This window comes from Sorex araneus, chromosome 6 (assembly GCF_027595985.1).
Source record: "Sorex araneus isolate mSorAra2 chromosome 6, mSorAra2.pri, whole genome shotgun sequence".
NCBI classification, from domain to species: Eukaryota; Metazoa; Chordata; class Mammalia; order Eulipotyphla; family Soricidae; genus Sorex; species Sorex araneus.
In genome coordinates, this window is record NC_073307.1 from 110921697 (window position 1) to 110946772 (window position 25076).

Consider the following 25076-nt stretch of genomic DNA (forward strand, 5'->3'; position numbering starts at 1 on the left):
AAGTTTAAGTATTTTATTTATATTACTATTATTCTGGGGTTTGATTTTGTTTTACAGCCACGTTCAGCTGTGCTCAGGGTTTACTCTGTCTGGCTCTGTACTCAGAAAGCACTCCTGGTAGGGTGTGGGGGACCAAACATGGTGCCAGAAATCAAAAGTAGGACAGCGCATGCAAAGCAAGTACTAAACTTGCTATACTACTCTTCATCCCTATTATCATTACTATTATTTTGGTAAAGTAATATCCAGTGGTACTGGGGCCTACTCTCAGCATTGGGTAGGAGGGGTAACAGGGCATAGGGTGCTGGAAGTGGGGTACTGAATCCAAGACCAAAAGGTGCCCTGTATACAACACAGGACTCCTGAATGCAAAACAAGCACTACAGCCCTTCGAGCCATCTCCCAGCATAATTCTAATTTAAAAGGAATTTTATATACAAGGATTTGAAGTTCGGTGTTAACAATGAAGATACAGCACTGCTGTTAAATACAGTGGCCACATAGCTATGGAGACAACAAAAAGATGCTTATTCAAAATTGAAGAATGGGGGGCTAGAGTGATAGCATAGCAAGTAGGGAATATGCCTTGCACCCGGCTAACCCGGGTTCGATTCCCAGCATCCCATATGGTCCCTGAGCACTACCAGAAGTAATTCCTGAGTGCATGAGCCAGGAGTAACCCCTGTGCATCGCCAGGTGTGACCCAAAAAGGAAAAAAAAAAAAGCAAAATTGAAAAATGCTACAAGTGTAAAATAAAAACACATTTAAAGACAGCATGGAGGGCCTGGAGTGATAATACAGCAGGTAGGGCATTTGTCTTGTGCGCAGTCAACTTGAGTTCGATTTCCAGCATCGCATATGGTCCCCTAAGCACCATCAGAGAAATTCCTGAGTGCACAGCTATGAGTAGCCCGAGCATCGCCAGGTGTGACCCATCCCCACCCAAAAAAGAGCATGGGAACAGTCTGAGGAAATGCCTCAAAGGCCTATACTGGGGCTGGAGCGATAGCACAGTAGGTAGGGTGTTTGCCTTGCATGTGGCCAACCCAGGTTTGATTCCCAGCATCTCATATGGTCCCCCGAGCACTGCCAGGAGTAATTAATGAGTGCAAAGCCAGGAGTAATCCTGTACATCACTGGGTGTGACCCAAAGAGAAAAAAAAAAAAGGCCTATACTTTGTATTCAGAAGCCCCAGTTTTTGTCCCCAGTACAGCATGTTCCCCCAAGCATGGAGCTAGAAGTAAGCCCCAGCGTTTTGGGTGTAAGCTCAAAAACAAAACATTACTATTTAAACCCAGACCAAGTGGTGGTCAGGACTGTCGTGTTCATGCTCAGCACTGGGAATGAAGCTAGAACTATATACTTGCTGTGCTGGAGATAGAGTACAGTGGGTAAGGGGCTTGCCCTGCATGCAGCAGGCCAGGGTTTGATCCCCAGCATCCCATATGGTCCCCCAAATACCAACCAGAGTAATTTCAGAGTTTAAAAGCCAGGAGTAACCACTGAGCATCACTGTGTAGCCCAGAGACAAAAAAAAAAAAAAAAAAAAAAAACCCACAACTATATAGTTGCTCTGAATGCTACTTGGCAGAATTCAGGGGACCATATATGATACAAGGCAAGTGCCTGAACCTCTGTATTATCTCTATGGTCCCAGGTTAAGAATCTGTTTTTGGGACTGGAATGAGAGCACAGTAGGGTGTTGCCCTGCACACAGCTGACCCAGGTTTGATCCCTGGCATCCCACATGGTCCACTCGTGCACCACCAGGAGTAATTACTGTGTGCAGAGCCAGGAGTAACCCCAGAGCATTCCGGAGTGTGAGCCCCACCACCCCACCAAAATATTTTTGTTTTTGTTTTTTGGACCATACCTGGCAATGTGGACTGGAGCAATAGCACAGCAGGTATGGCGTTTGCCTTGCACGCAGTCGAACCGGGTTCAATTCCTCTGTCCCTTTCGGAGAGCCCGGCAAGCTACTGAGAGTGTCCCGCCCACACGGCAGAGCCCGGCAAGCTACCCATGGCATAATAGATATGCCAAAAACTGTAACAAGTCTCACAATAGAGATGTTACTGGTGCCCACTTGAGCAAATCGATGAACAATGGGACAACAGTGCTACAGTGCTACTTGGCAATGTCAGGGATCACTCCTGGTGGACTCCAGAAAATGTATGAGGTGCTGGGCCTGGAACCCAGAATCAGACACATGCAAGGCAAGTGCCCTACCCACTGTACTATTATTCCAGGCCCTAAGTTAAGAACTTTAGAGGCTGGAGAAATAGTATAGCAAGTTTGGGAGACCATACAGGACCGGGGACCCTACCTGCTGCACTGTCACTCTGTCCCTTCCTTTTCCTTTTAAATTCTTACGCTGGAAATGATATATAGGACTTCACACATCCAGGTCGACTCCTCTGCCACTGAACTATAATCCCAGCCTTACATACTCAATCCCCAACACTACCAAGACAACAAATCAAGAATAAAAACACCTACTCCATGGTCCAGGTACGTAGCTTAGTGGAGAATACTTGCCTAGGATGGGTGAGACCCTGCTGTTTAACATCTAAAACACACAGACACACACAATACAGAGCTTTCAGTACAACCATTACACAACACACATTCACCTTTCAGTACTGAAAAATTTAGAAAAGGTTGGATTAGAGGAAAAGATTAAAAAGTAAAATAATAAAATAAGACAGGTCAGAGAGATGTCAAAAGGATCAGCACACATGCTTTGCACGTAGCAGATCCGAGCTTGATTCCTTAGTACTGAATGATCATCCCTGTGTACCCCAGGCACCACTGAGTGTGACCTAAAACCATGCCCCCCACCAGGTAAAATCCACAAATTAGAAAATTAATCACTATAGCATTAACATTTTGAATATGTCCAGTTCTTTTTGATCATTAAAATGCTGCATTTATTTCTATAAAATGAAGAAATTAAAGGACTAATTAAAAAGTCCATATCCTTCAAAAGATTATCCAATTGAAATTTTTTACAAAGAAAACTATGAAATGAAATACAAAGTGAACAAAAAGGCTTTTAACACAACATCCAGAAAAGCAAAGGATTAGATAAATATAAATCTTATATCTCTGAATCCAAGGTAATATTTTTTAAATTGTGGTATATTAACTCAAAGTAATCACTTAAATTAAATTTAAAAATTCATCAACTTATACTCATAAAATAAAGATATCAAATAACAGAAGAAAGGAAAATGTGTGTATAAAATAAGCAAAATATAGGATATCAAGTAAGATTTATTCAGGAACAACTAAATTGAAGATATCAGATTAAGGTAAAATTTTTTTTAATTTAAAATTTTAATCTTTAGTCAATATTATTATACTGCAGACCTGGAAATATCTTTCAGTTAAAAGGATACAAAATATATGTAGCAAAATAAGCTACAAGTACTTGTACATAAAAGGTGTCCTTATATTTGGATAAAACTTTTCCTAGAGCCTTGGCATCATCCATATCTCTGGGAACCTTCATATTCACTCTTTCTTCTCTAAAGAAATAAAATTAAAGTGAAAAATTTTAAAGCAGAAACTTTCCAAGATACTATCAAATTCAAGTTTAAGACACGAAGTTTTATCCAAAATTATTTCATAGCTCGATCTGTATGTCGCATGTTAACATAAATTAACAAATTTCACTAAGTTCACAAATTATTTTCTTAACACTTTAATATAATCTTATGAAACCTATAATGTATATGTAAAATGTGCAGGATGAACCCAGCTAAAGTATTAAAGCATCTGCTCCAGGGTTGGAGAGATAGCTCAACGCTCTGAAAGCAGGAGGAGGCAGAGTTTGATCTTTGGCACCACATGGTTCCCTGAGCACCACCAGGAACAACCCCAAACACAGAGGCAAGAGCAGTCCTGAAAACTATCCATTGTGGCCCAAGACAAAAGCATCTGTTCCAGCACAGGTCTAAATTTTGAATTAAGAATTGAACCAGGGGCTGGAGAGATAGCACAGCGGGTAGGGCGTTTGCCTTGCACTCGGCCGACCCGGGTTCAAATCCCAGCATCCCATATGGTCCCCTGAGCACGGCCAGGGGTAATTCCTGAGTGCAGAGCCAGGAGTAACCCCTGTGCATCACCAGGTGTGACCCAAAAAACAAAACAAAACAAACAAAAAAAAGAATTGAACCAATATGGGGCTGGAGCGATAACACAGTGGGTAGGGCGTTTGCCTTGCACAAAAAGCGCAAAAAAAAAAACAAAAAACAAAAAACAAAAAACAAAAAAAAAAAACAGAACTGAACCAATGGGCCAGAAAGAAAGCATAGGAGCTAGATACCAATTTTGCATGCAGAATGCCCAGGTTTGATCCCCAGCACTATATGCTCCCCTGAAAACTGCTCTTAAGCACCAACCTGAGAATAGGCATAGGTGTAGGCCAAAATCACCCACTTACACACATCAAAAACAATTGAATCACTGAACTAGGGAGATGACTCAACATGCTTTGCATATGAGAGCCCCAAATTTGATGTTTAGTATCACACACTTCCCTATGCAGTCAGGTGTGGTAACTGAACACACTGGGTATGCCCCTATCTCCTGACTCCCTTGCCAAATTTGGAATCACTTATGTTAGCATATTACAAATATATACATATATTTTTAAATATATTTAACATCATTTTTGATAATACTCCTGATAAGTCAAAGATAATTATCAATTACAACTAAAATGAAGTTAAAAATTTAATGAACTTCAATTCGCTTTCCATTCCTAGAATACCCTACTCAAAATTCAGATAAAGATTTAAACATTTATTTCAATATTAATTTTACTTTATGCTTAGTGTATCATTTGAATGGTTTCTTGCTTACAAATTTCTTGCTTAATTCAAAATAATCATTTAAATAAAATTAAAGCAAACAATTACCTTTGTATTTAATAAATACTAGACCCATCTGTTTATTTGATAAACTTTAAATGACCTCATGGAATAATGATAAAATGATAAATTCTTAAGTTCTATTAAATTAACTGGTAAATTAAAATTGGTTTGTCATTATGAATTATAAAAGAAAAACTTTAGAGTGGTAAGTCTGCACAGAGAAAGAAATAAACAGAATATTAAAGACTTATAATAGCACATTATTATACATGAGTAAAATTATTCTTAGAGCACAGTGGAAGCAATTTCCTGTCACTCAACTCTTTATTTCCGATTCCCTGATCAAACCTAGAAAGGATCTAAAACTTCATCATATTAATGTCAACAAAGCAGTAACACACTATCCACCAAAAGTATGCACATCAATGTGAAATATAAAAGGATCAAAATTAAAATAAGCTTACCCACTAAATTTCAAGTATAAGGAACTATTAATGAAAGGAATGTAAAGAAAAAAGATATACCTGACACCTTGAAATCACATTTCAGTTATTCATTCACACCTGGCGGGCCCTAGTTCAAAGTCTAAACTATGTTTTAGTAGGCATTTATATAATCTACCATTACACAAACTTGTTATTGTTCTGCTTCATAGCGTTGGGGTATTTTGCTCTCTTAATGTTTCAGAGAGGAGAAAAATTTCCTCTGTAAGGATCTGTTTCAGATCTAAAATCTTCAATATAAAATTTAAAAGAAAAAAGCTCTAAAGAAAGTTTTTAAAGTTAAAAATAGTAACAATGAGCTATATTCTATAGCCCAACCTACGCTTCTAAAAGTTTAACCTTTCATGATTCAGGTTTATTTGCGAAAAATTGATATTTGATTGAGTCATTATTCCAGATCCTGCTAGAATGCTATAGAAAATATACTTTATTCCATGTTAAATGAAAAAACTAAGTAATAAACAACATTTTTTTTTTTTTTGCTTTTTGGGTCACACCCAGCCTTGCACAGGGGTTACTCCTGGCTCATGCACTCAGGAATTACCCCTGGCGGTGCTCAGGGTTCCATATGGGGTGCTGGGAATTGAACCCGGGTTGGCCACGTGCAAGACAAACACTACCCGCTGTGCTATCGCTCCAGCCCCAATAAACAACATTTTATCACCAAGGTTTTGGTTAAGAAATTATGGATCCATACTAAACATCTTACAAGGTCCATTTCTACATGAAAATGTAAAGGATCAGGGATATGGTTTAGCAGTAGATCCCTTGCCTTGCACGTGGAAAGGGGGAGATCCTAGGATTTGATTCTGGTCATCATCCCCACCAAAACAGAATTAATGTGTAAAGTACCTATTTACACCATTAATTTTCAGAAAATAGAAAAAACAAGAAGAGGTAAGAAAAGTGGTTAAGGGGCTGGAGCAATAGCACAGTGGGTAGGGCAGGGCGTTTGCCTTGCACGCAGCTGACCCGGGTTCGATTCCCAGGATCCATATGGTCCCCTGAGCACCGCCAGGGGTGATTCCTGAGTGCAGAGCAAGGAGTGACCCCTGCGCATCACTGGGTGTGATCCAAAAAGAAAAAAAAAAAGTGGTTGAAAAAAAAAAAAAAGGAAAAGATTAATACAGGCAGACAAAAATGTGTTCACTAGACAGGGGCCAGAGAGGTAGTATACCAGATAGTACAACTTCTCATCTTGCATGCAGCCAACTTAGTTTCAATACCCAGCACCCCGTATGATTCCAAGCCCTGCCAGGAATGATTCCTGAGCACAAAGAAGGCCGGAGCACAGAACCAGATGTAAGCACTGAGCACTGGCAAGTGTGACCCCCAAACAAACAAAATATGTGATGATCAGGAGGAGCCAGGAAGATGACTCCAAGGGCTAAAACACATGGTGTGCATAAGGGAAGCCCAATGTAATGTCTGGCAGCAGTAACCCAGGGAATTACTTGCCAAATTTGGCAAAAAAATTTGGTAAACACCAGGCCAGGAGTAGACTCAAAGCACCACTAGATATGGTTCCCAAACAAAACAAAAACAAACGCTCACAAGGAAAAGGAAAAAGGCAGAAAAAAGATGGAAAATGGGGGGAAAAGCAAAGAACATCAGTGCTTTTCTAACTGTAGGTCAACATCTATTATGAACTGTATAATAAATTTACTTGGTCAGGGTCAGAGAGATAAGACAGAACAGTAAGCCCAAGCCAGCAGCATAAATGGTTCCCAAGCCCTGCTAGAAGCAGAGCAAGGAGTAAGTCCTAAGCATTTCGGGGTGTGGCTCCAAAAACAAAACAAATAATTTCACTTGTTGCTCTGATCATTAAAAAGTAAAATAAGGGGAAGAAAAAAGGCTAAATAGGTTTTGCACATGGAAAGCCCAGGTCAAGTCCCTAGCACAAATGGTACCTCCCAATGCACTGCTAAGAGTGACCCACAAATGCTGACCCGTCAGCATTACTGTTTATAGCTCCAAAACAAAATGAAATGGAGCCAGAGCTACAGTACAGTGGGGAGAGTTTTGCCTTGCATGCAGCTGGGTTTGATCACCAACATCCCATATGGCCCCAACCCAAGCACCACCAGGAGTAATTAATTACCTGAGTGCAGACCCCTGAACATCACCAGATATGACCCAAAATGCCAAATAATAATTTTTTTAAATATTAATAATAATAACATAATGAGGGCTGGAGCGATAGCACAGCGGGTAGGGCGTTTGCCTTGCACATGGCCAACCCTAGTTTGATCCCCAGCATCCCGTATGGTCCCCGGAGCACTAACAGGAGTAATTCTTGAGTGCAAAGCCAGGAGTAACCCCTGTGCATTGCCGGGTGTGACCCAAAAAGCCAAAATAATAATAATAACAAAATGAAAACAAAATGAAGAACTGTAGATATGATTCTGTTAGTGGAGTACATGCAGTGTGTGTGGTGGTCTGTCCCAGTGTTCTAGGACAACACTCCTGGGAGCAAGCCAGCACAGCAAAATAAATAAAATTAATTCAAAAGAAAAATTAACAATCCAGTATGACAACAATAACTGGAGATGATCACTCCGGACAAGAACTGGAAGATAACCTTTCAGTAACTGACTGTGGAAACCATTATATCCAAATGAGAGAGAAAGAAAGAGACAGACAGAGACAGACAGAGACAGAGACAGAGAGACAAAGAGAAAAAAAGAGAGAGACAGAAAGAGCACTGCTCTAGAGGCAGGCTGGGATGTGTTACAACTCCAAAATAAAACGAAACACGTGTAATGAAGGACTGTAGACATGGGTGATGGAGGGAGAGAAACTGGGGACACTGATGCTGGGAAATGTACACTCGTGGACAGAAGGGTATTAGAACACTGTATGACAAACCCAATCATGAACAGCTTTGTAAACCTCTATCTCACAGTGATTCATTAGGAAGGAAGGAAGGAAGGAAGGAAGGAAGGAAGGAAGGAAGGAAGGAAGGAAGGAAGGAAGGAAGGAAGGAAGGAAGGAAGGAAGGAAGGAAGGAAGGAAGGAAGGAAGGAAGGAAGGAAGGAAGGAAGGAAGGAAGGAAGGAAGGAAGGAAGGAAGGAAAGAAAAGAGAAGAAAAAAGAACAATATAATCTTAAGATACCAGAAACCACCCATTTCAAGAAACTTCTCAGTATGCGAGTAATGAGGACAAAGGGAGCAGGTACATAGGTACATGTATGCAGGATTATGATATCAAAATGTATCTTGTGGCTTGTCCTTGAAGCCCATATTTCTTCTTGGAAACAAATTCCTCTCTTTCTCTCCTCTCACATCTAAGCAAATTTCTTTCAATAAAAATTATCTTGTGTCACTGAATAAAAATAGTAAATTTATTCCTTAATGTAGCTATATTTAAAAAAGTATTTTTTAAAAAAGTAGCTACAAACAGCAGTATTCCTACATTACTTAAAAATATATTAAAAAAAAGAAAGTAGTAGTATTAGAAAAACCTTACGAAGAAAATCAAGAGATACATTTGAAAAGAAGCATTTAAATAAGTATCAATACAAATCTGTTATAAGCCCTAAGAGCTGATATGCATGCAATCACCATCACCTTGACAGTTCTTTTACTTTAAATTAACTTTTAATCAACTTTCATCTCTATAAATGGCTACACATTTTCAGTTTCTTTCAGCATACTTACTCACTAAGCTGTGGAAAATTTTTATATACCAAAAACATAAAAAAAGCTGCAGATAAGAAAATGGACACCAATATAAGAAGCGACATTCTTGCTGACCCAGCTTCTGCACAGGCTTTTTCTGAAAGAAACAACAACAACAAAAAGTTGTTATATATAAAATAAAGACAGTATTCCAAGCCACCAATTTCCTTAAAGTTTTTTCCCCAGGCCAGAGAGATAGTACAGAGTAAGGCATTTGCCTTGTATGTGGCAGATGCAGAGTTCCATCCCTGATATCTCATATGGTCCCCGAGCACAACGGGGCGTAATTCCTGTATGCTGAAGCATGATAATCCCTGAGCATTGCCGGGTGTGACCCAAAAGCCAAAACAATTAAAATTTTTTCAAAAAGTTTTCCTCCCAAATCTCTGTTCACATGTTTGCCAAAAAATACTGAAACATTACATTCTTGTTTGTTTTGTTTTGGGGCCACACCTGACAGTGCTTGGGGTACCATATGGAATGCTGAAGATTAAACCGTGTCAACCATATGCAAATGCCCTACCCACTGTACTACCGCTCCAGCCCCTAAAACATTAAACGTTTGGGAGTGAGGAGCAGGGTTTGGGCCACACCTGATAGTGCTCAGGCCTTATCCTTGGCTCTATGCCGAGAGGTCACTCCTGGTAGCGCTGGGGACTGAGTAAGGGTTAGCTGTATGCGAAGAAGCAAGCACACCGTCTCTAGCCTCTGAAACATTCAAAAAATTTTTTTGATTTTGGGCCACACCCAGCTGTGCCCAGGAATCATTTCTGGTGTGGCTTGAGGGACCATATGTGATGCTAAGGATCGAATCCATGTTGGCCCATATAATGCAAGAGCCTTACCCACTGTATCATTGCTTTGGTGTATTGTTTTTGGTTTTGTTTTGGGGTCACACCCAGTAATGCTCAGTGGTTACTCCTGGCTCTGCACTACTCCTGGCAGTGTTCAGGGGACTATATGGAATGCTAGAGATCCAACCCGGGTTGGCCACATGCAAGGCAGTCACCTTACCTGCTGTACTATATCTCTGGCCCCCAACATTAAATTTTAAGTAACTATTGCACTTGATGTTTATTAAATGGGACTATTATTTCTGGGGAGATGTATTTATCCTACAGTTTATTTATTTATTAATTTTTGGTTTGAGGTCCACATCTGGCTATTCCCAACTCAGTCTTCAGGGATGTGACCCCAGCAGTGCTTAGGGGATTATGTGGTGCTGGGGATCAAACCTGTGTCTCCAGCATGCAAAGCATGCAGTCCAGCCATTGAGTTATCTCTGTGGCCCCATATATCTAATTTAGAAACATGGAGGAAAAAACCTTGGATTTTGTAGCACTGATGTCAGATAAGCCAAAGCCATAGAAGTGAAACAGTAAATTATTTAAACGTTATCACTGACTTTCAATTTTACTTATCTATACTGTTTGCTGACATAGAAAATGCTGACATTCTTTCTATATGTCAGCAAGCAAACCTCTTTAAAAAAAATGAGGTGACTTGGCAATTACTGAAACTGTGATAAGAACCCAGATATTCATTGGGGTAAATGGTGAATGTTACGCTTTTTTGTTGTTGAGCACAACTAGACAATACTTAGGTGCTACTCCAGTTCTGTGCTTGTAGGTGACTCCTGAAGGTATTCAAGAGACCAAGTGTTGGAGGCCGGAGCGATAGCACAGCGGGTAGGGCGTTTGCCTTGCACGCAGCCGACCCGGGTTCGATCCCCGGCATCCCATATGGTCCCCCAAGCACTGCCAGGAGTAATTCCTGAGTGCAAAGCCAGGAGTAACCCCTGAGCATTGCTGGGTGTGACCCAAAAAGCAAAAAAAAAAAAAAAGAGACCAAGTGTTGCAAGGATTGAACTTGGGCCTCCAGTACACAAAGCACACAATCAACCCACTGAGATATAACTGGTTTATTAAAACCAGTTCAAGGTATATAGCTCAGGGATACATCACATACTGTGCATTTGGGAGACCTGAGTTTGATTCCCAGCAAACACCCAATTAACGATCAACTAATCAACGAACCAATCAAAAAAAAAATCAATCCAACCAAAAATACAGTTTAGTTTTTAAACAAAATCCTATTTAAAGAGAAACTGTGGGGGCCAAAGTGATAGTACAGTAGGTAGGGCAACTTATCTTGCACATAGCTGACCTGGGTTCAATCCCTGAAATCACGTATGGTTTCCCCTAAGGCTGCCATGAGTGATTCCTGGGCACAGAGCCAAGAGTTAGCTCTGGGCACTTCTGGGTGTGCGCCCCCACCCCTTCGTTTCTTCACACACACCCCCATACACACACAAAGAGAGAGAAACTTCTCAAGAAGCTAAAATGCCTCTTGAAGAAAAAAAGAAACCTGAAATTAATTTGTCCTCACTTTTCACTTACTTCCCTGCTACTATCAGGTACTAGCAAAAGGAGGGCCAGAGCACTAGTAAGTACAGCAGCTAGGGTACTTGCTTTGCACACGGCTGATCAGGTTTGATCCCTGGCATCCCATACAGTACCCCCAAACACCTCCAGGAGCAATTCCTGAGTACAGGCCCAGGAGTAACCCCTGTAACTCCTGAGCATCGCTGGGCGTAGCAAAAAAAAAAGCAAAAGGAATAGTTTAATATTATGGATATCATTTAACTGCTTTAAAAATCATTAACACTCTTTGGGGCTGGAGCGATAGCACAGTGGGTAGGGCGTTTGCCTTGCACGCGGTCGACCCGGATTCGAATCCCAGCATCCCATATGGTTCCCTGAGCATGGCCAGGGGTAATTCCTGAGTGCAGAGCCAGGAGTAACCCCTGTGCATCGCCAGGTGTGACCCAAAAAGCAAAAAAATAAATAAACAAAATCATTAACACTCTTTAATGTTAACATAATATACTGAAACCCAATCATATAACTTTGTAGCTGTGTATCTCACCCTATTTCAATTAAGTAAATAATAATAATAATAAAATCTTACAGAAATTTGTGCACACATAAGTACTACTAAGAATAAGTGGCTGATTCCCTTTTTTCTGTTTTTTTTTTTTTTTTGGAACTGCATATTAGGACCTCTTTCATGAAAGGATTGCATTCAAATGTAGAGTTGCTTAGAACTATGTGCTGACCATCTCTATGCAAAATATGCAAAATGCCTTGCTTCACTTCTCTTCCTAAGAAACTGATTTCATTAGCTAGACTCCCATAGAAAATACAAAGGGGTTTTGATCTTACAAGAAAAACAATACTAGGCTGCAGTGATAAGAAAGAACTGAGACTCACAGAGCAGGTGGAAATTTAGCTTAAGATCAAAAGATGAAAGTGTGCCGGGAACGTGGCTATGTAATGGAACTAAATATTTTTAAACACTTCAGTAAGGAAAATGGTACTTTTAAAATCAGAGAAAACCATTTAATATTCTAGTTCTAAAATTAAGTTTCCCATTGTGCTTTCCTGTCAATTATGAATTCACCAATCCTAAATAAATAGGTTACACTGGGGAAAGGTGTAAATGTTTATCTGTACTACAGAATACTAACTACCCTGAGTATTCCTTAAGTACACAGCTCTCTGATTGTTGACTTACAGTTGGATGATGAAACATATAGACACTTGAGCAAAATGAACCTCCAGGTTTAACTTGATACTTCTTTTCTTCAGTTTCTAAAATTAGGCAAACATTTTGCAAGCTGTGTTTGAAAGTAACACAAGAAAACAACTGGCAAAAATGCATTAAGAAGAAGTGACATTTAATTTTGGAGCCCTCCCTTTTTTCACAGAAACTGGTGACTAGAATGCATTGGCTGTAACTTATTCCTCCTTGAGTATAATTCTAATAAATCCAGAGGGGACTGGAGTCTATAGTGCAGCAGGCAGGGTATTTGCCTTGCACATATAGTTAACCCAGGTTGGATCCCTGGCACCCGCTGTGGTCCCCTGAGCCCTGCCAGGAGTAACCCCTGAGTGCAGAGCAGGTATAAGCCTTGAGCACCACCAGGTGTAGCCCAAATATCAAAGCCAAACATAACCTAATAAATTCAGAGACTAACATGAGAATCCCAAACAAAGATAAAAGGTCAAGTTCCTGTTTTGATGATGATTCTACAACTAAATATGAGCTGCATTCTGGTTACATTATACACCTGTCTACAGCTACCTACATCAGTTTGCTAATTTCTGTCTGAAACCTATTACCTGTTTCTCCAACCTCTCCTAGGCCAAAGGTACTACTAGAAAAAAGATCATCATATACCCTTGGCCTACAAGTCCACATGCTCTTTTACAACTGGCCAACAATAACCAGTTCAGAGCACTTTTTAAAAGGCCCTACTCTCAGGACTGAAGAGACAGTACAGGAGGTAAGGCACTTGCTTTGTATGTGGCTGATCCGAGTTTGATTCCCCAGCATCCCATATGATCCCTGGAGCATGGCCAGAAGTGATCTCTGAATGTAGAGCCAGGGGTAGCCCTCAGCACTTCTGGGTGTAGTGAAAGACAGGGAGGGAGGGAGGGAGGGAGGGAGGGAGGGAGGGAGGGAGGGAGGGAGGGAGGGAGGGAGGGAAGGAAGGAAAGAAGGAAGGAAGGAAGGAAGGAAGGAAGGAAGGAAGGAAGGAAGGAAGGAAGGAAGGAAGGAAGGAAGGAAGGAAGGAAGGAAGGAAGGAAGGAATCTTGGGATCCAGTACATGCATGACATATGCTCCAGTTCTTTTAACTATCTCCCTGGGTCCTGCTTTCACACCTGAGTGAGTCCCTCATTGTCTATCTCAAGATTTGCTCAAGATGGACCAAAAATTGCAGGGGTGATCCCTGAGCACAAAGCTGGGGGTAAGCCCTGAGCATCACTGGGTACAGCCCCAAAACAAAGAAAAAAAATCCACTCATAAAATTATCTTTCCTTACAGCTTTCCTTTTATATTTATATTAAACACAACATACTTCCTTCTAGATTTGTTCTCAGAACAATTTTCTTTTCTTTCTTTCTTTTTTTTTTTGCTTTTTGGGTCACACCCGGCGATGCACAGGGGATATTCCTGGCTTTGCACTCAGGAATTACTCCTGGCAGTGCTCAGGGGACCATATGGGATGCTGGGATTCGAACCCGGGTTGGCCGCATGCAAGGCAAACGCCCTACCCACTATGCTATCGCTCCAGCCCCTCAAAACAATTTTCATATACCCTAATTTTTCAATTATTCCCTCTTTATAAGCATCTTTTCTAACTTCATTTTATGTATCTGTGTGTATCCGTTCTAAAAAATCTTAACCTAATTATCCTGTAATAACTCTGTATTTTTCTTTTTTCTTTCTTATTTTTGGGAGGAGGGGTGTATGTTGGTTGTTTTTGGGTCATACCCAACAATGTCCAGAACTCACACATGGCTCTGTGCTTAGAGATTACTCTTGGCAGGCTCAGGGAACCACATGTGTTGTGCTGGGATCAAACCTGGGTCAGTAGCATGCAAGGCCATCATTTTACAACCTGTACTCTATCTCCCAACCCTTCAAAGCCACTTTTTTGGTCTTTCTGGCAGGGGAGAAGGCCCACACTCAGCATTACCAGATCTAACTTGTGGCTCTGTGTTCAGGGGTCACTGCTAGCAGAGCTTGAAGACCACATGAGGTGCTGGGGATCAGACCCATGTCAGCTGCACCTACAGTCAAGTGCCATACCTACTGAACTACTCTACAGTCCTATCAAAACCTTTTGGAAAGTAAAATCTTCCTGTTTCCATGAGATCTTAGGAATGACTCTTACACAGCTTCTAGCCCACTGATTCTTAACATTTAATGTTTTCTACATTTTCATGATCCCCCTAAGAAGAAAAAAGATGCAGCTCTATAGAGGACATTAAAGTTTATGGGAACACTAATAAGTTCAGTGGTATTTTCTGTTATTTTTGGTGGTAGTAGGGATCAAATTAAAGGCAATACACAGGCAAGTATTCTATAATAATCACTGATCTTTTAATTGTAATCAGAAGATTACAATAGGGGCCCAAGCATCCCATATGGTACCCTAATCACCACCAGGAGTAATTCCTTGGTGCAGAGTCAGCAATAACCCCAAAGCATTGCTGGGTATGAACAACACCCCACCTCACTGCAACCGCACAGCCTTGGGGGCTGGGGCGGGGGAGGGAGTCATACATTACAACAATCTAATGTAATACTGTTCGAGTAAATTTTATTTCAAGGGCTTTAAAATTTCTATTTTTCTTTTGAAGCCACACACAACACCGTTCAAGGGACAATCTGGTGCTGAAGATCAAATCTGGGCCTTCAGAAAGCAAAGCATAGACATTAAGTTATTTTCCCGCTCAAAATGTCAAACTTAAACAACTAACCATAAAATACAAAGAAAAAAAATCATTAAAAACACACTCAACCCAGAAGTAAGCCTTGAACATAGTCAGGTGTGGGTCACCCCTGCCCCCTTCAAAAAAACTGCCACATATACAGAGAAAGCATGTTTATAGAGCATAGTCAGATGTGGCTCACCCCTACCCCCTTCAAAAAAGCTGCCACATATACAGAGAAAACATGTTTATAGAGCATAGTCAGATGTGGCTCACCCCTACCCCCTTCAAAAAAGCTGCCACATATACAGAGAAAGCATGTTTATAGATAACAGAAGAAAAGGCACTAAAGAATAGCACTATTAGTTTTGTGTAAAGCCTCCTTCTCGGGGCTAAAGAGATGGAAAGAGCGCTTGGCCATCATGTAGCCAACCCAGCATCCACATATGGTAACCTGAACCCTGCCAGAAGTGATCCCTGAGTACAGTCAGAAAAGTCCTCAGTATAGTTAGGTGCAGCTCAAAAACTAAAACAGCAAAAATTCAGAGTTCACCAAGACTATGCCCAGCAACTCTGCTTTTTCTTTCAGCCCACCAACCCTAATTCACTACAAAGCACATATCTATGGAGAACAAGTACAGAATACATGGGGGTGGGGAGAATAGTATAGCGGGTAAGGCATTTGCCTTGCATGTGGCCTATCCAGGTTTAATCCCCGGCATCCCATATGGTCCCCAGAGCACCGCCGGGAGCAATTTCTGAGTGCAAAGCCAGGAGCAACCCCTTAGCAGTGATGTGTGTAGGACCCCTCAAAAAACAGAAATAAATCTGCTGAGATGTGATCCCAGGGGTCTCACATGTGTGGCCTCACGGCAACTGCACCAGCATGATTCCAGAGGCTAGCTAAACTACTTTTGGTACCGGCAGCTCCTTGCAGAATGTCTCCAGATGGAGAACTAAGCCGAGGCCCCAGGCCTGCCCTGGAGGGGAAAGGTTTTTCTCTCTCGCCTTTTCTTTGGGGGGGGGGGGGCTACCGCCATATTATGGGGACTACTAATGAGAGATACAAGCTTGCAATGATCCAATTTCTGGAAGAAATTTCCCTGGACTTAGTTGTTAAAATACAGAAAACAGAAATCCAAAACCACGCAGCCGCACGACCTCCTCATATCTCTTCACAGCGGGTCTGACTCTAGTGGAGAACTCCTAACAATAATAGTGATTTTTTTTGTTGAAATATTGAACATAACCAAAGTAAAGAGAAAGTAAAGTGAAATTTATCAGTTACCCAATGGGGGTGAGGATGGGAGGTATACTGGGGGTTTTTTTTGGTGGTGGAATATGGGCACTGGTGAAGGGATGGTTGTTTCAGCATTGTATAACTGAGACTTAAGCCTGAAAGCATTGTAATTTTCCACATGGTGATTCAATTAAAAAAAAACAAACAGAAATAAAGTTGTCACACTCAAGGGCCACTCAAGGCTTAGAACTTGGGGTCACTTGGTGACTGTAAGGTGCTGGGATTGTATGCAAATCAGTTCCAGCCCTCTTAGCTATCTCTCAAGCCCATACAATAAACTTCTTATCCTACAAGAGTTATCATGGAGGACTAGAAAGACAATACTATGGGTAGGGTGTTTGCCTTCCATGAGGCCAACCCAGGTTCAATCCTTGCCCCCCCCCCCATACTGTACCCAAGTCCCAACAAGAGTGATCCTTAAGCACAAAGCCAGGAGTAAGCCTTGAGTGGGGCCCCCAAAACAAAAATAAACCAACTTATTAATTAAAAATGGGGAACAGCATGATACTACAGTGGGTAAGAACTTGCCTTGCATGCAGTCTACTTGGGTTCGATCCCCGGCATCCCAGATGGTCCCCTGAGCACCTCCAGGAGTGCTTCAGAAACAGGAATAACACCCTGATCACTCGGGGTGTGATCCCAAAATTAAAAATAAATAAAAGAGCTATCATTCATTGAGATGATCCACTGAGGAATAAACCTTTTGATCTGAGACAGACTAACCAATTGAATATTTTCACTTTTATTCATAATGCCAAGAAAGAGATTCTAAAAATCAACAAGGAAGGATTTAGCTTATCTGAACTTTAAGGGGAATCAATTTCAAGGTAAGGTTGTAAAAGACAAAGATGTAAAAGAAATCTGATTGTTATAATATCAAGTCAGTGGCTCCAGACTAAAACCAACGAACCCCAATTCACTTTTCAGTTTTTGGTTACAGGAAAAATAAATATCCTTTAAGTAAGAATTTCAACTGTATTTTCCACTGATTATCAGCAAAAAAAAAAAAAAACAAAAAAACCTGATATAAAATGTTTGGGTTAAAATTGGTATCAACAAATAATTCTAAAACCTTTTTTGTCCCCCTTTGGTTTGGGGGCCATACCCAGCAGTGCTCAAAGCTTACTCTTGCTCTGTGCATAAGGATCACTGCAGGTGGGCTCAGGGGACCATATAGGGTATTGGAGATCAAATCCAAGTCTGCTGCATGCAAGGCAAATGCCCTACCTGATGTATTATAGCTCCAGCTCCTCATTCTAAAATCTTAATGTCCAGTTGCCAATTTTAGTCTTAGCGCCCAGTTATCTGTAATCAAAGCTTCCTTCTTTGGCTAGGCCAGGTACCTTGCCCATGGCAGATGCTCAAAGAATACTTGCTGAACCAAATTAACAAGGCAGAATCTAAAACATCTAAAATCTAAGGATTTTTTAAAAAAAAAAAAAAAACTGCATTCCATAACAATGTGGGCCAGAGAGATAATATAGTAGGTAGGGGGCTCAAACCCTGCACACACCAGACCCAGGTTCAATTCTTGGCGCTATTTCTGGCTCATGCCCCACCAGAAGTGATCCCTGAGCACCAATGGATGTAACGCATAAAACTAACCCAAAAAATTCAATAATGCTCTCAAGCCAATGTTCTCCCTTGAACATGAATCTCCCTTGTCTTGATTTTTCTTTGCTTGCCTTCTCCTACTCTGGAGAAGCCTATGTTCTTTCTCGACATATACTTCTTTATTCCTTTCTTGACCCTCATATTTTTTGTTTGCTTTGTTTTGTGTTGGGGCCATATGACACTCAAGAACCACACTCCAGGTCGGAGAATCTGAAAGAGAAAAATAACCTACCTACCTATATTATCACTCTGGCCTCTCCTCACATCTTTATCATAAGTTTCAGTTAAAAAAAAAAAATTATGGGGCTGGAGCGATAGCACAGCGGGTAGGGCGTTTGCCTTGCACACGGCCAACCCGGGTTCGAATCCCAGCATCCCATATGGTTCCCTGAGCACCGCCAGGAGTAATTCCTGAGTGTAGAACCAGGAGTAACCCCTGTGCATCACCAGGTGTGACCCAAAAAGCAAACAAGAAAAAAAAAATTACTATTGAGCACATCTCTAGAACTGAAAAAAATTTTTTTCAAAGACCAATACTAAACTACTACATGAAAGCATGTTGCTGGGTTTTTTTTCTGTTCTTTTAAAAATTATTCATTACCCATCAAACTGTTTCACCCTGATCAAAATGGTAATGAACTGTACATATAATGAAAAATATGGTTCTAGGAATTTTTTTTAAGTTAAAATGGGGAACTACTAATACTTGTCAGTAAAAAAGATTTGTCACGGCACACAACGCAAAATAAAATACCTGGATCCAGGAATCCTTACAAATTTAGGTCAGAAGCCTCTGGTTATTCTAACGTTTGTCTCGTGTCTTAGTCCTCCTCCTCATGCAAGAATTACACTTTCAGTGTTATTGCCTTACTGTTGCTAAGTCGTTACTATGGATGCTATCACATCATCGCTGATTACCAGCAGCAAATAAGCCGAACTATATCATGTTTGGGTTGACAAAATCTTCTGCCCAGAAAGAGAATTTCTAACACTAACTAAAGAAAGAGAGAAAGGGTACTGTCTTGTCCCCTGGAGAGGGAGAATATAGGAAGCAGGGCTCTGGCCTTGCCTGAGGCCAACCTGGGTTCAACAGCAGGCACCCTATATGTCCTTCCTGATCAAAGTGCCCACAGAAGTGATCTCTGACACGGAACCAGGAGTAAGCCCTAAGAACTGCTGGGTATGGCCCCAAAACAGAAAAAAAAAAAAAAAGAGAGAGAGAGAGAAGGGAAAGGGAGAATCAGAAAGAGGAAAAGAAGGAAGGAAGGAAGGAAGGAAGGAAGGAAGGAAGGAAGGAAGGAAGGAAGGAAGGAAGGAAGGAAGGAAGGAAGGAAGGAAGGAAGGAAGGGAGGGAGGGAGGGAGGGAGGGAGGGAGGGAGGGAGGAAGGAAGGAAGGAAGGAAGGAAGGAACCCTGGGAAGGGCAGGTAGATAATACAGGGCTTAAGGGATAATACAGGGATGGCCCCAGGGATCCCAAGCTATCCTTAGCCTTTCCTAGCACTAACAGTACCACCACCAGGAGTAATCCCCAAGCCTCAAACACAGAGGTGGGAGTGGCACCCAGCTGGATATCGCTTAAAACAACTAAACAAATAAGATGCAAGCACAACCTGAGAATCCTGAATAAACAGAATACATTAACATATATATATATATGTTAAAAAAATTATTAAAGAAAAAACAACCAAAAACCATCCACAACCATACAGGACCCTGAATACCATGAGTGATCCCAAAATCACTGATGGTAAGGGTAAACCCTGAGCAATGCTGAGTGTGGCCCAACTCATCCCTCCAACCCGCCTCCCCCCCCCCCCCCACCCCCGGCCAAAAAAAAAAAAAAAAAAACCCTTCCTAGAGGGATTGAAGAGATACCAGTTAAGGTGCTGACCCCAGGAACCAGAGCGACAGCACAGCTGGTAGGGTGTTTGCCTTGCACGCTGCTGACCCGGGTTTGATGCCCAGCATCCCATACAGTCCCCCGAGCACGGCCAGGAGCAATTCCTGAGTGCAGAGCCATGAGCAACCCCTGGGCATCGCTGGAATGACCCAAAAATAAAAAAAAAAAGGTGCTGACCCCAGATTGATTCCCCAGCACTACATACAGTTCCTTGAGCACCACCAGAAACTCAACCCCAAATGCTGGTGTATCCCCAAAACAAAACCACTTAAAAATCAGTATATTCTGACACCATTTTGTCATAGTATAATTTCTTCTTTTTTAAACCACCTCCCCAGTCTCTCTCTCTCTCTCTCTCTCTCTCTCCTCTCTCCTCTCTCTCTCTCTCTCTCTCTCACACACACACACACACACACACACACACACAGATGTCAGAGATACAAATCCAGAGCCTCACATGTGCAGGACAAGTACACTGTGATATTCGAGCAAGTGCACTGGAATATTTGCCATATCCCAAATGCATTTGGGATCTTTTTGTTGTTGTTTTATTTGTCACTCACACAGAGATACCTAGGAGTTGCTCCTGTCTTTGCACTCAAGAATTATCCCTGATGGTGCTTAGGGGACCATATGAGATGCCAGGGATCAAACCCAGGTCAGCTGCATGCAAGGCAAATGCCTTATCCACTGTACTATCATTCCAGCTGCCCGGCCACCCTTAATGATTTCTTACTACCACCTAACAGAACTAATCCATTCTAAACAGACTACTCTCTTTACCAGTGCACATAAAAGCTCAGCTACCTTTAAGACTTCCTTTGTCTCTGCCCTAAATTTCTAAATCCTCTTACCTTTTCCTCTCTTTTTTTTACATTTTTTGTTTTGTTTTGGGGCCACACCTGGTGGTGCTCAGGGACTGCTCATGGCAGTCCTGGGTGGGAGACAGCACATACTGGATACCAGAGATTGGACCAGGGTTGGTGCTGTGCAAGGCAAGTGCCCTATCCCCTGTACTATTCCTCTGGCCCCCTTTTCTTTTTTTCTTTTTTGGCTTTTTGGGTCACACCTAGCAGATGCACAGGGGTTACTTCTGCTCAAGCACTCAGGAATTACTCCTGGTGATGCTCGAGGGACCATATGGGATGCTGGGAATCGAACCCGGGTTGGCTGCGTGCGAGGCAAACACCCTCCCGGATGTGCTATCGCTCCAGCCCTAGGCCCCCTTTCCTTACCCAAACCCTCCACCTCACTTCCCTAACTCTCCCATAGGTTTGTATGCTGTGCAAGTCACTTGATAGCATCTGAAAAATCACAAATGTTGAACTGACTGTGCTATTGATAAAATAAACAAAAGGCATATTATAAGTGTTAAGGTTTTATTTTCTGAACAGCTTTAAATTTTTAAAAAAAGGTAATAATATAATTGAATACTATCACAAACTAAACGGCCATTTAATACAGCGATGCCCAACCTGGAAAACATATCTTCAGAAAAACCCTAGGATTACTATTACTCTCAGTAAGAGCAGCTTCAAAACCAATTGCTCTTTAATTTATTCTTTTAGTTTTCCTTCTACATATAAAACATACATATTCCCTCTTATGTATGAAAAAAAAAATAAGCCCCCAAAAGTGAATGATTTAGACTATTCATTTCTGTACTTTTTTAGTTTTGTGACTATCTACATGGTGCAAAAATATACAAATACCTAAATTTTAAAAAACCAAATTAGACTGGAAGTATTTTAATCTATTTGAAAATAAAAGATTATTTTCTGCTTGACATATTTTAATGCTTAGTTTGATTACAAAAGTATTTCAACTGAATGTTAAACATATTATATCCACATATATGTAAGTGTGCAATAACTGTTGACTGTAATCAACAGAAATTGCTATATACATTTCAAAGACTCCATTCTCACTAGTGGTGGAACACATCAGAGTAAGATCCAAGTAATTAAACAGTCATTTGTTAGGATTTCTTCAAGTTTATGGGTTTTAATAGCATTAAAAGAGCTTAATCATTTCTATCGATAAAAAGCAATGAAAAAAGACTGTACCAAGATAAAATCAAAGTATTTCATTTCTTTGTACACTTTATATATTTTTTCTAAGTACCCTTTATAAGTCAAGCATTACTCTAAATTCTTTAGTTATTTCATTAACCTACGGACCATCTAAGCATATACTTTGACTATTATCATCATCCCAAGGTACAGTCTGAGACACTGAGCTTTTTGAAAGATAACAAGTCCAAAGTCATAAGTTTAAAGAGTAGGCACTCAAGCCCAAGTTTTCCTGCTGACAAGGAAATGGCCTGGTTTTGTAACTTGTGTACATATCACCCAGCCACTCTGGGCCTCAGTTTCCTTATTTGCGAAAATACATGCAACGCAAAAGTTCCCCCCACTTTTCCGAGCTTCAACCTTAATCCACCTTACAACCTTCTTAGGTGTCAACAAGGCAATGTCATCCCTTCCTTTTACTGAGTAAAACTGGGGGAAAAAAGAAAAACCAAAAATAAAGATGAAAACACTGACGACGCATCTCCTGGGTGTCCGGCCTTGGCATGGGCAGCGGGCTAGGTCCGGGTCCTCCACTCTGGGCTCTCGCCCCTGGTTGCGAGCAGGGCCCCCCCCCCCCGCCCCCCTCGGCCACTGCCAGCCACAGCACAGCCCAACTCGGACCAGCGAGGACACCTCCCCCACGCAGCCCCTCCCGGACACTCCATCTCCGCGCCCCGCTCCCTTACCCTTCAGGTGGTCACTCCCCAGCGCCGTGGGCTCCCGCGTCCCCGCAGTCCTGTCCGCAGCGGGGTTCGCATGGAGGGGCTCCGTCTGCGATCGTTCGGCAACCCTGCCTTTAGCCATGGCTTTGGGTAGCGACCAGATAAATGCAGGGATCCGGGAGGGGCCGCGCCTCCTTATCAATTCCGCCGCAAGCCTCTTCTCGAGCCCGAGGGGCCGCAGGCACAGCTACTTCCGGGGCGACCACCTCACCTGAGACGACCTCAGCCCCGCGAGCGCGCAGGCACGCTCGGCGGAGACCAGCGGCGCCTCCTGGGCCCTGGCCCCGCCCCACACCGCCCCCGAGTCTCGCGCGCTCGCGCCGGCCCAGTAGCAGCGAGACAAGTCGCGGGCCGGGCCCGCCCCCTCTCGAGACCCGCCCCGCCTTGCGCCGGCGGAGAGCATGCGCAGTCGCGGCGTTGGAGTCACCGGGCTGGGGCTCGCGCAAAGCGACGTCAGAGGCGCAGCTTTAGGAAACCGGAAGTGCTTTCCCGGCGTCTTCCAAGCCTTTGTCCCCGCCGCCGGAAATGCCTCTGAGTGCTTAGCTGGTGTTTCTCCGCGGACTCTGATTCAGCACACTCCCTCTCCCCACAGTTTCGCGCAGTGGCTGGCTTGATTTCGGGCTGGCTAGACAATGCTCCCTCTAAAAATAATGCAAAACATAAAATCGGAGCCAGACCTACCAAGTGTCAGAAAACTGAGGCTCAGGGAGGTGATGGCAAATGGGTTTAGAATCGGAATTTTTAGTTTTCAAGCAAACGGTTCTCACCATCAAGCTCGCCCTCCTTAATAAACCCTAACTCAGCTCACTACATTTATCCTCTCCACTAGTTGGCCCCAAATAACCCTTTTTTTGACACAGTTCACCCTGTCTGTATGCGTTCTGCTTACTTTTTAGTGAATGCGTTAGAATTTACTTTGGGAAGCAGTATGGCAATGTATTTTAAAATATTTTGCCTTAGGCCCAGAGGGGTAGTACAACTCATAGGGTCCTTGCCTTGCACGAGGCTGACCCTGTAAAGGGGAGACTAAAAGGGAGAAATAAGTTTGGGTTTTTAGTTTTTTAGGTGATTTAACTGTTTAATACCTAAGTACACCGAGCTTCCCGTAACCTACCACAAGGGCATGAAAGCCAGTCTGGGTTGCAGACAGGAACAATGAACGAGGGTTCTAAAGGGATATGGGCGCATATGCTGCCTGAGCCCATGTGCTACTTGTGCCCACGTGACCGAGCACATGTGGTGCCCCAGCACATGTGTCGCCCACATCTCCCCCCTTGAGATATGTACTTTCGTGCTTTCGTGTCCAGTGCTAGGATGTGTGTAGAGCTCTCTCCATCCTCGGAGGAGCCCGTGTTCTTTCTTGAGCGTGTTACTCCTGCTGTTTTTTTCTTTTCCACTTATCCCTTCCTCTTTCTCTAAAACCCTCTAAAATAAAATCTGTTACTTCACAAAAAAAAAATAAATAAAGGGATATGGCTTGGGGCTGGAGTGATAACACAGCGGGTAGGGCGTTTGCCTTGCACGCGGCTGACCCGGGTTCGAATTCCAGCATCCCATATGGTCCCTTGAGCACCGCCAGGGATAATTCCTGAGTGCATGAGCCAGGAATGACTCCTGTGCATCGCCAGGTGTGACCCAAAAAGAAAAAAACAAAAGGGATATGGCTAAAGATGACTGCTTCATATACTCATGCTGTAGCTGCTTTTTCTGACTTTTGTGACAATGCTTACTTTGCTGCGCTTGTGTGAACATACTGGACACCAGCATGTGGGTCCAGTGGGCTAAACAAATTTTGTGGGTGCTTACGAAAGTGCTGGGGGCACCACCATGTGGTTTTCCCTAATAAAAGGTCAGTGCTTCTGCTATGAAGCTCCTGCTTTTGCCTAGCAGGACAGCGGGCCAGTTGGTGTTCATAAAGACTTCTCTAACTTGGATTTTTTTTTTCCTCCTGTGGTCTTTTGATTACCATCCTACAACAACCAGGTTTGATTCCCAGCATCCCTTAGCAGTAATTCCTGAGTGCAAAGCCAGGAGTAAGCCCTGAGCATCACTGAGTGTGACAGATAAAATAAAACAAATATATATATATATATATATATATATATATTTAATGAAC

At 42.3% G+C, this 25076-nt stretch overlaps 1 protein-coding gene across 1 annotated transcript in view; it reads right to left on the reverse strand.

Annotated features, from left to right (window-relative positions):
* The window catches only part of TMEM41B (transmembrane protein 41B), a 31881-nt gene extending 8615 nt beyond the window's left edge, over positions 1-23266 (reverse strand). The window contains exons 1-3 of the mRNA XM_004613613.3: positions 22925-23266; positions 9046-9163; positions 3404-3532 (exon numbers count right to left, since the gene is read on the reverse strand). Coding sequence (XP_004613670.1) covers positions 3404-3532; positions 9046-9163; positions 22925-23042 — 365 coding nt within the window. The 5' untranslated portion in view covers positions 23043-23266. The remainder of the gene's footprint in view (positions 1-3403; positions 3533-9045; positions 9164-22924) is intronic.
* Positions 23267-25076: the final 1810 nt, after the last annotated feature.